This window comes from Pseudonaja textilis, chromosome 5 (genome assembly GCF_049901715.1).
Source record: "Pseudonaja textilis isolate UNSWEBS1 chromosome 5, rPseTex1.2, whole genome shotgun sequence".
Classification (NCBI taxonomy): domain Eukaryota; kingdom Metazoa; phylum Chordata; class Lepidosauria; order Squamata; family Elapidae; genus Pseudonaja; species Pseudonaja textilis.
In genome coordinates, this window is record NC_141994.1 from 75,459,207 (window position 1) to 75,470,225 (window position 11,019).

General features: G+C 48.2%; 2 protein-coding genes across 2 annotated transcripts in view; both read right to left on the reverse strand.

The window, feature by feature from the left end:
• The window catches only part of ARSA (arylsulfatase A), a 175,799-nt gene that overhangs the window by 55,908 nt on the left and 108,872 nt on the right, over window positions 1-11,019 (reverse strand). The gene's annotated exons all lie outside the window — the stretch shown is intronic.
• Window positions 2,906-10,681, reverse strand: NME6 (NME/NM23 nucleoside diphosphate kinase 6). Its single transcript, XM_087935412.1, has 5 exons — window positions 10,423-10,681; window positions 7,170-7,272; window positions 6,425-6,464; window positions 3,547-3,707; window positions 2,906-3,338 (listed from the first exon to the last, which is right to left on the reverse strand). Exons 1-5 carry the CDS (start codon window positions 10,513-10,515, stop codon window positions 3,187-3,189), a joined length of 549 nt encoding a protein of 182 aa, XP_087791538.1. The 5' UTR covers window positions 10,516-10,681; the 3' UTR covers window positions 2,906-3,186.

The window sequence follows — 11,019 nt, forward strand, 5'->3', positions numbered from 1 at the left end:
ATTTCTTGGGGAAGTCCACAGCTAGGGTGGAGCTGGGCTCACCCTTCCATTGAACAAGGATGTATTTGACCATCGGGTCTAAAAAGCAGCAGAGTCCATTTTGGTTGACAGAAGGGAGACTCACAAATGGTCTAATTTATGTGTTGGTTTTCAGGGTGAAAACCCTTTACTGCCTCTCCATCTGGTAATAAATTTTTCCTCTCTTCCTGGAGGGAAGGCCAAGGCGGAGCAGTTGGAGCCTTTCCTTGTGGCTTGCTCGCTTTTTGGAAGAAAGCAACTTTCTTGGGTTCAACACTTTAGAAAGGAAGATATAAAATAAGGAGGTCAAAGTGTAAACTCTCCTTGGAGGTTCACAAGGAAGGGGCTTTTTTGGGGGGTCCTTTGCTGGACAACCCAGCGTCTAAGGCAGGGGTGTCCAACTTTGACAACTTCAAGGGACCCCCCAGAATTCCCCAGCCAGTTATGCTCCAACCTTGACAACTTGTGGACTTCAACTCCCAGAATTCCCCAGTTATGATCCAACCTTGACAACTTTTAAGATTTGTGGACTTCAACTCCCAGAATTCCTCAGCCAGCTGTCAAGAGAACTCTGGGAGTTGAAGTCCACAAGACTTAAAGTTGCACAGGGTTGGACATCCTGGTCTGGGGCATCAGCATGAGATCCAACTATAACAAATGTTTGGTAGCATCTATGCTTCTATTTTCCATGGACAAGTTGCACAAAGTATGATGAGAAACAGGATGCTCAGAGACATACAGGTGGTCAGGAGCCCCATCAATGTCCAGCTCCACAGCTCCTTCAGACCCATCCCCCAAACCAAGACCGGCCACAGAATTGGGAACGATGCTGAAGGATTCACACAACAAAGTTGGCCATTAGGAGGAAGAACCTGTTTTCCCGACCGTCTATGAGTCCTACACTGGCCAACCAGGTTGAGTATGGCCAACACCCAAGCCAAGATAAAATTATGTCAGTGTTGTGTGTCCTACAAATATGGGGACTCAATTTTTTCACCTTGCTGGGGCACCACCAAATGAGACTGGGAGGAGAGAATAGAGATGGGTCAGGTTTGACCCCTTTCATTCTTCAATCTGGCTCCTGTTTTGTCTTGGGTTCAGAGATGGTGACTCTATGGCCAGTGGTGGGGTTCGAAATTGCGCACTACCGGTTCTGTGGGCACTTCCCGCGCATATGCAGCACTCAAAGATCGCCTGAGTTGTTTTTTTAGCTCAGCTGAGGCAAGGTAATCTCTCGGCCATGCCGATCAGCTAAGCTAAGAATCAATGGAATCAAGGATGGGAAAAAGCAGGCGAGGGCCGGGTGTCAAGCCCGAAATTGACACATGCACAGCCATTTTATTTAGCCTTCTTATCTATTCCTTTTCTTTCTCTCTCTTTGCTGGTCACCGGGGGGTGGGGTGGGGGGGGTGTTCGGGCTTGCCACATTCCTAAGGTGGGAGGAGTGGAGAGAGTTGTTTAGGCTAGGTGGTTCTCCTTCCTGTGGGAACGAAACCACGCTGAGACCTGGAGGTGGAGACGGATGACACCAGGCAAACGTTGATTTACTTCTGTTGGGGAATGTGACTGTTTGGGGGGCTGTTGCTAACTTCCAATATTATGTGGGGTAATTCCGGGTTGGGTCAGATCCGGAATGACAACAGACTTTGCCAATTTGATGCTCTCCTAAATAAAAGAAATTGTTTTGGAAGACGGACTTTGCTCTTTTCTTTTTAAACGGGTTTCATCACTTGGAAACCTGACACGGGGCCAGCCAGGGGTGGTATTTGCCGGCTCTCCGAACTACCCAAAATTTCTGCTGCCGGTATGCCAGAACCGGCCTGACCCAGCTGACTATACTACCTTTGCTTGTGGCTCTTGAAGTGAGACTTGGCTGCAACAACGCCCAAACCCCCGTCACAGCCACGGCAATAGCGGTGAAGAGTGCGAAGTGCAGTCCGGCCAACCCGAAGTACCTGGTCCTCCATCTGCCAAGGAGCATTGCGAGCAGGAAGGTCTTAAAACCCAAATATTGAAGGTGTGACAAAAGGACGCACCCAGGAGATTTCGTCTTTTCAATTCTCTTTGCAGCCCCAAATCTGGGGAGAGGTTTTGGAGGATCTCCAAAGGTTTTAGGTCTCCAGAGGTTCTAGGATCTCCAGGTCTGTTTGAAAAGGCTGAAAAGGGAGATGACTTAATGGGGTTTAGACATTTAAGAAATCTTGGCGAGGATGAAAAAGCACTCGAGCTGAACGCTTCCAGGCGTGTTTGGAGTGGGCTCCGTTCCACTTCCAGGTCGCCAGCAAGAGGTCAGAGGTCTTAAGCACAAGATGGGGAGCGTGTCCATCTTACAGCTGCCTGGGGTAGGACTGTGCCCCCCCCCCAAAAAAATGGAGGTCCAGTGTGTAAATCCACAAGCAGAAAGGTTCATTGGCACCCAGGCAAAATCTGTCTCAGAAACCAGGTTAACCTTAGGTTAACTCTTATTAACCTAAGAGTCAATAAAAATTCTCAGTCATCGACATAATGTTTCCTGGATGTTGAGTCCTGGCAACTGGGCTTGCAGTTCTTCTTAGAAGTCCAACCCAGTTCAAGTCCAGTTCTTAGAAGTTCTTCCAGTTCTTCTTAGACTTACATGTTCTTCAAATTCTTCTTAGAAGTCCAGTTCCCCTGATAAGACCTTCCAATTTCTTCTTGGAAGTCCAGCCCAGTTCAAGTCCAGTTCTTAGAAGTTCTTCAAATTCTTCTTAGAAGTCCAGTTCTCCCAAGAAGACCATCCAATTTCTTCTTAGAAATCCAGTTCCCATGACTCAACTTCCAGAGAGTAACTCAAGACCATTCTAGTTGGGTGGCAGGTCTATCCTGGTTAGGGTCCCACCTTCTCGACGTCCTCCTTGGTCCCAGGCACTTCAAGAGATCCCATGAAGACTGATCTCTCCCCAGTCCAGCTTGGAAACCCTGCCCTTGTCGCCTGAAACATCCCACGGAAGAGGAGACTCAACGGCACATGGCACACGCGTGTTGAGCCTGGTCTTTGGCACAGGAAGAGGAGCAGAGCCCCCTCTCCATTGAGTGTCTCCCAACGGCAAAGTGCGCAGGCTGTAATGAAGCTCCTGAGGGCCACCTACTGGGTCATGGCAGAGGCCCAGGTGACATCCCTGAGAGGAGGAGGAGGAGGTTCGAGCTGGTTTATCCTGCCCCATCTTTCAGGTGGCAACGGATGACCTCCGAAGGTCCAACCGTTTCTCTACGGAGCTGCGGCTCCTCACGTTGGTGCCACTCCTCTTCGCTGAAATCTGGGAAGAAGAAGGCAATTTCCTTGCTAGCTGAGGCTGCAGAGTCTGGGGGGGAAGGAGAGAAGAACAGAATTAACAGAGTTGGAAGGGGCCTTAGAGGTCTTCTAGTCCAACCCCCTGCTCAGTCAGGAGACCCTCTGCCATTCGGGAACAAATGGCTGTCCGGTCGCTTCTTAAGAACCTCCATGACTTCAGGAGGCCTTCCGGAGCCACCTGCGCCAGCCTTCCCTAGGGATTCGGCTCTGGGGCTCACCTGAGCCATGGACGCTGTTCCGGGTGTCCGTGAGGCCCAAACTGCCGCGGATGGACTCTGGGGCCGTGTGGCGGGCATGATACACCTTGGTGGGACCCATCAGCCGTCTCCAGCGTGTGATGGCTTCCTCGTGAGCCAGGATGTAAACCCTCATGGGACCGCTGAAAGGGCAAGGAGGCGCATCCGTGAGGCCCGCTGGTCTCTGCGCCCTTCTAAATCCTTGTCCTCCCTTCCCTCTTCTCTTTTCTTTCCTCTCTTCCACCTTCCCTTCCTTCTTCACTTCTCTTCCTTCCTTCCATCTCCCTTCCACCTTCTTTCCTTCCTCCTCTCCCTTCCCTTCTTTCTTTTCTTCCTTCCACCTTTTTCCCTCCCTTCTTTCCTTCCTTCTTCACTTTCCTCTTCTTCCATCTCCCTTCCACCTTCTTTCCTTACTCCCCCTTTTCTCTCCCTTTCCTCTTCCTTCCTTTCCTTCCTCTTTCTTTTCTTCCTTCCTCCCCTCCCTTCCATCTTCCTTGCTAACTCCCCTCCCCCTTCCTTCTTCTTCTTCCTTTCCTTCCTCCCTCCCTCCCTGCCCCCTTCCCTTCCTCTCCCCTTCTTTCTCTTCCTTCCACCTCCCTTCCTTTTCCCTTCCTTCCCTCCTTCCTTCCTTCCTTCTTCCCTTCCCTCTTCTTCCTTCCATCTCCCTTCCACCTTCTTTCCTTCCTCCCTCCTTCCCTGCCCCTTCCTTCCTTCCTTCTTCCCTTCCCTCTCTTCCTTCCTCCCTCCCACCTACTTTCCTTCCTCCCCCTCCTCTCCCTTCCCTTTTCTTCCTTCCACCTCTTCCTTTTCCCTCCCTTCTTTCCTTCCTTCTTCACTTTCCTCTTCTTCCATCTCCCTTCCACCTTCTTTCCTTACTCTCTTCCTTCCTTCCTCCTCTCTCCTTTCCTTCCTCTCTCCCCTTCTTCCTTTTCTTCCTTCCTCCTCCGTTCCATCTTCCTTGCTAACTCCCCCCTTCTTCTTCTTCTTCTTCTTTCCTTCCTTCCTTCCTTCCTCCTTTCCTCCAAACCTAGAACCCTTACAATCTAGAAGACCAGCTGCATTCCCCCATCTGGAATATCAACAGAGAAAGCTCTTCGATCCAACCCTGGACAGGCCCTCAAGCCTCAAGGAACAACTTCTGGCCATTTAGGACACTGGTCTCTGGCTGCCTCCTGGTGGTCAACGCAACACAACACAACACAACACACAAGTGGGGTTTTTTTTTTGATTAGGTGACAGACATCCAGGCAGGGGCCACAGAGAAGGACCCTTGCCTGGTCTTTCATGCCTTCCAACCATGGTGAGTCCATCCATCTTTTGGGTTGGAAGGGACCTTGGAGGTCTTCTAGTCCAGCCCATTGCTTAGGCAGGAAACCCTATACCATTTCAGACAAAGGGTTATCCAATCTCTTCTTGGAAGCCTCCAGGGTTGGAGCATTTGCGTGTATATACACACACAAACACACACACAAACAAATATCTTCATAAAAGAGGCAACACAACAGCTAGGAAAACTTTTCCTACAACTTAATTTTTTTTTTCTCACAAAACAATCTGAACATTAAAAGGAGGTGCATCAAAAAATCAACAATCCACATTACACACATTAAACACTTTTGTATGGGGGTTTTTTGTGTGTGTATTTGGAGTTTGGTTTTGTTTGTTTTTTAGTTCTGCATTTTTGTACTTTACCTTTGTTTTACATAAAATAAAAATAGGCATGAAAAAAAAGAGAAGAGAAAAATTTCTCATCTTTCCCATCCTGAATCTGTTGGGAATTTCTGTTATTTCTCAACTGGACATAACACGTGGATGGGGTGGTTACTTGTTTTATTTTTTTTTACTGAATTTTAGCTCCTGCCCTTCCCACCTGGCGGAGAATTCAGGACCCTGTTCTACCAACAGAGTAAATTTTTACGGGGAGCAGGTCTCTCCGCCTCTTTTGCATCCAGAGAGCAAGGTTATATATTGACAAGGGTCTCCAAAAATAAGCCACGATGAGTCTTGTCCTTTTTTCCTATTTTTGCATCATTCCTCATTTCACCCTCCTTTAGAACAAAATCATTAAGTGATCGGTGTGAAGGTATCTGAGGTTCCTGTAGGCCAGGGGTTAGGGTTGGGATTTCTCCACCGTGGTCGCTTTAAGAAAAGGTGGACTTCAACTCCCAGAATCCCCAAAGCTAGCTGAGGAATTCTGGGAGTTGAAGTCCACCTTTCTTAAAGGGACCAAGATGGACAAACCACTGACTAACTAGACCAGAAGCCTCCAAACTTGGCCACTTTAAGACTTGTGGACTTCAACTCCCAGAATCCCCAAAGCTAGCTGAGGAATTCTGGGAGTTGAAGTCCACCCTTTCTTAAAGCGACCAAGATGGACAAACCACCAACTAACTAGACCAGAAGTCTCCAAACTTGGCCACTTTAAGACTTGTGGACTTCAACTCCCAGAATCCCCAAAGCTGGCTGAGGAATTCTGGGAGTTGAAGTCCACCTTTCTTAAAGCGACCAAGATGGACAAACCCCCGACTAACTAGACCAGAAGTCTCCAAACTTGGCCACTTTAAGACTTGTGGACTTCAACTCCCAGAATCCCCAAAGCTGGCTGAGGAATTCTGGGAGTTGAAGTCCACCCTTTCTTAAAGTGACCAAGATGGACAAACCACCGACTAACTAGACCAGAAGTCTCCAAACTTGGCCACTTTAAGACTTGTGGACTTCAACTCCCAGAATCCCAAAGCTGGCTGGAGAATTCTGGGAGTTGAAGTCCACAAGTCTTAAAGTGGCCAAGTTTGGAAGCTCTGCTGCAGGCCTTTGAAGGGGACAGGAAGGAGGTCTTCTCAACCACCAGCTCTGGACCTACCTGGACATGAACTCCACCAGCCTCTGGTAGAAAAATCGCCCTGGAGGAAGAAGAAGAAGAAGAACTTCTGAGGAACAAGGAAGCTTCTGCTCTGCTCACTCTCCACCCTGCTGGATCTCAACTGCAAGCAAAGCCCCATAGCGACCCAGATGTAGGGCTGGTGCGCTCCAAAGGGGTCTGGATCCATCATCAGCTCACTCTAGCTTTCAGGTCGAGATGCAGAAGCCAAGATGGCCAAGGCTTGGAAGAACACCGAGGACTTCCACTTTGAGCCCTGACCCCAGGATGTCATCCGACCCCCTGGTTCCTACCAGAGGAAGAATCTGACCCATCCTTTCCTTCAGCCCAAGTTCATGCATATCTGTCTGCCCACACCTGGATCAGGTTCACCCAAGAGGACTCTCAGATCCATGAGGGACATGGTCAACAATAGGAGGCCCAGACTGTAATCTCTAGAAAGCTGGAGATGAGGTCTTCAGGGCCCCAGAATGGGGGCTCGGGGTTTCTCGGTCCCCTCTACTGAACCCCTATGGACTTCTTTTATCTGGGTAGGAAGATCTTGGCCTCAGGCCACCAGAGGAACTCTGAACTGGGTCAAACCGGAGGGCCATCTCGTCCAGCTTCTGGGATACCCAAGTGGGATGCACTGGGGAAGAAGATCCCAAGGCTAGGCTGGAGGACAAGAGACCCTTCCCCAGTAAGCGGGATTTCAGCCCCAGCTGCATCGGGAAGCCTCCACACCAACCTGAGTGCTCCTGGTAGAACCTCCGACTGTCCTCCTTACTCCAGAGGAGGTCCTTCGTCCGGACGATCAAGAATCTGTGGTTCAGGATGGTTTCATGCACCGCCTAGAAGAAGACCGAAAAGAAGGTAAGGGGAAAGTCCACGGAGATTCTCCGTCCTCCAGGTGTCCTGGTTGTCCCAAAGGTGCTTTTCCTTCAAGAGGCAACGGGACTCCCTGGTGTTTCTTTGAAGACGTTTCACTTCTCATCCCAGAAGCTTCTTCAGTTCCGACTGGATGGTGGGGAGGGGAAGGATTTACTCTCCTTGCGGACAGCTGGTTGTTTGCATCCTTTGAGAGAGACGTTGAGGCCACTTGGAAGTCGGAGAGAGGGCAGAGATAAACTGCCAAGGGGCCTTGATGACTCCCAGAAAGGATGAAAATGACCAGCTTTGTCTGCAAGGTGTAGATCCTTCTATGCCCCTCCATCCAGTCAGAGCTGAAGAAGCTTCTGGGATGAGAAGCGAAACCTCTTCAAAAGAAAAACACATATAGACTTGAAACCAGAGATTGTTTTATTGGGAATCTTACCTGATATATATAATAAAAATTTGAAGTATTTGATTGTAAATATATTAACAGCGGCTAGGATTGTATTTGCTAAGAACTGGAAGAGTGAGAAAACTCCATCAGAGGAAGAAATTATTAAGAAAATATTGGATTGTGCTGAAATGAGTAAATTGACATTTGAAATCAGAGAACAAGAAGATAAACAATTTTATGAAGTTTGGGATCTTTTTTTATCAATGGTTAGATAATAAAACATAATAATAGAATATTCAGATTTAGCATTAAAAAAAAAATTTCCCTTGTTTTTTCTTGATATTATCTTTATAAAACATTATCAAGATAGATTTGGTATGATCTTATGATTTATTGCAAAATAAACTAAGTAAACTATAGTTATCTCGTTAAAATATGAATTAACAAAAGTATAGATAAATGATTTTTTTAGTGATGATATTAGGTTATACAATTATTGATTGATAATATGAGCTATTATGTAATATAATTATATTAGTGAGTAGGAAATGGATGCACAAAAAAAAAGTGGTAAACCAACCGATGCACTGTTTGTAAATTCATGAAGAAGGATGATATTTTTATGTTTTATGCGGTATGTCTATGTTGTTTTGTTGTTAAAATAAAAAAAAATATTAAAAAAAAAGAACAACCCCAGAAAGTCCAGGTGCCTCTTGAAAAAAAACCACAAGCACCTTTGGGGCAAAATAAGGGGGAGGCCACGGAAGTCCAAAAGGCCCCCCCAGATCATCTGGCCATCGGTCCAAGGGGCTTTTTGCGGCTCTTCACCCTGCAAAGCTTCAGATGGGGCAGCTCTCCGTCCGTGGCTTGCACCCATCCTAGAGGCACTGAGTGGACCACCAGGGCTGGATCAAGGTCAACGGACGTCCTAAGCCGAGCCCAACCATGGAGTCATTTGGTCCTTCCGTTGCGTAACTCAGGAGTTGTTGTGGTTCACGGGGAACAGGTGGGGACGGCTGAGGCCTCGGAGAGCGAGGACTCCGATGAGGGGCCTACGTGGGATGCAAGGATGGGGCCAGGACCATCGTGGAGTGGGGTGCTGCCTTCGGAGGTTTTGGAGGCTGGCAGCAGTGAGGAAGAGGCCCCCGAGGAGCCTGTGCCCAGTGTGCGTGCGTGCAGGACTGCTTGGAGAAAAGAGCACCTGCTGCAGCAAGGGCAACTCGGGAGTAAGGCTGCAAGGTGATGGCCCCTCCCTTAAGAGATAAAAGCCAGCTGAGAAACTGGAGTTCTTTGCAGGAAGCAAAGAAGTTTTTGCATTGGAGCCCGGTGGACATTAGGAATATCCAAGTTGGTGTTTGGAGACTCTTTGATTTATTGTTTAGTAACTTTATCTGTTGTTCTTGGCAGCCTTGCAAAAACTTGGTCAGGCTCTTTCTTGTCAGAGTTAAATAGTTGGAAGCAGCCAATTATCGGTGAAGGAAGGGGATTCCTAAATGAAACAGTAAAAGGTTCTGCTGGTACCTTTGTCTCATGTTTGCTCTCTTGGAACCAGGTTTGGGTCAGAACAGGAGTTCACAAACTTGGCCACTTTAAGACTTGTGGACTTCAGGTCATGTTACATTTTTAAACAAACATGACAATGGTTTCACATTGATGTTATTAACTTTCTTACATAATTTTGATATTAATACATACGATCAATCTTAATTATTTAATATTCTCATATACGATTTTCTGTCAATCTCTATATTCTTATCACTTCTTTTATTATAAATTCTATGTCAGCATATTGGCAGTATTTAACAAATTATATAATTCAAATAACCATTCATAAATTCATATTCATTTGTATTTTCTATCATTTATCCCCATTTTTAGTTCTTGGTTGCGCCCCCATTACATTTAAAACAAAGTTTCTTCCTACTCCCAATTATAATAAAACAAACAATATTCACCCTACTAACATTTAACGTATTACACAATTCTAGTAATACTATACATCGCTTGGAACCACACTGTTCACACAATGAGGTGTATATAGAAGCAAAAAAAAAAATTAAAAATGAATTTTAAAAGACTTGTGGACTTCAACTCCCAGAATTCCTCAGATATGCTGGCTGGAGAATTCTGGGAGTTGGAAGTCCACAAGTCTTAAAGTTGCCAAGTTTGGGGACCTCTCTGGCCTAGTTAGTCTATGGTTTCTCCACCATGGTTCCTTTAAAGAAAGGTAGACTTCAACTCCCAGAATTCCTCAGCCAGCTTTGGAATTCTGGGAGTTGGACGTCCACAAGCCTTAAAGTGGCCAAGGTTGGAGACCTCTCTGGCCTAGTTAGTCTATGGTTTCTCCACCTTGGTCCCTTTAAGGTGGACTTCAACTCCCAGAATTCCTCAGCCAGCTTTGGAATTCTGGGAGTTGAAGTCCACCTGTCTTAAAGCGACCATGATGGAAAAACTCTGCTCTAAAACAGGCATCTCCAACCTGAGCAACTTTTAAGACTTGTGGCTTCAACTCCCAGAATTCCTCAGCCAGCAGCTGGCTGAGGAATTCTGGGAGTTGAAGTCCACAAGTCTTAAAAGTTGCTCAGGTTGGAAACGCTTGCTCTAGAAGGCTCTGGGGGGATATTTCCCCTCCCCGTTTGCACCCACCCTGGAGGCTTCAAGTTGATCCCTGCCCCCCTACACACGTCCACGAGTGTGCAAACTCCACCCTCGGCATGCACTTGTTCGCACTTACTTCCAGCACCAGAGGGTGGGCCACCGCGTCGGGCTTGACGATGGCCAGGGTCAGCTGCAGGGACCGCCGTAGCCCCGGCCAGGAGGGTCTCATTTTGCACACACACCCGGGGGAGGAGACGGGGGGGGGCGTTGCGGGGGGAGGGGGTTTCGATCTGCCCGCCGCGCCGCTGCAAGGAGGAACACACGCACGTGTGCACCAGCACGGGCCCTTCCGGGTCTGGGACGCCTTTGCACGCGCCTCCCCCCCGCCCCGACCTGCGAGGAGGAGCCGGAAGTGAAGGGGCGGTGGCCTTTGCACACTTTTGCACGTCTTTCCGCGCTTGCAACTCAACACTCCGTCCTGCCCACACGCACGCGCGCCCGCCGGTGTGCAAGCGAGGCACCGGCTGGGACACACCCTTGCCTCCTGTGGCACCCCCAATCCCGCTTGCCAGTGTCTTTTGCACGATTTTGCACGCTCGGCGCGTCTCTCACACACACACCCCGCCGCACCGGTTTGCAAAGGAAAGCAAGAAGCGAGAGGCAACTGCACGCTTGGCACCTCCCTCCGGCTTTGCACACACTTTTTTGCACGGCGTTTTTCCACGCTTCCCGC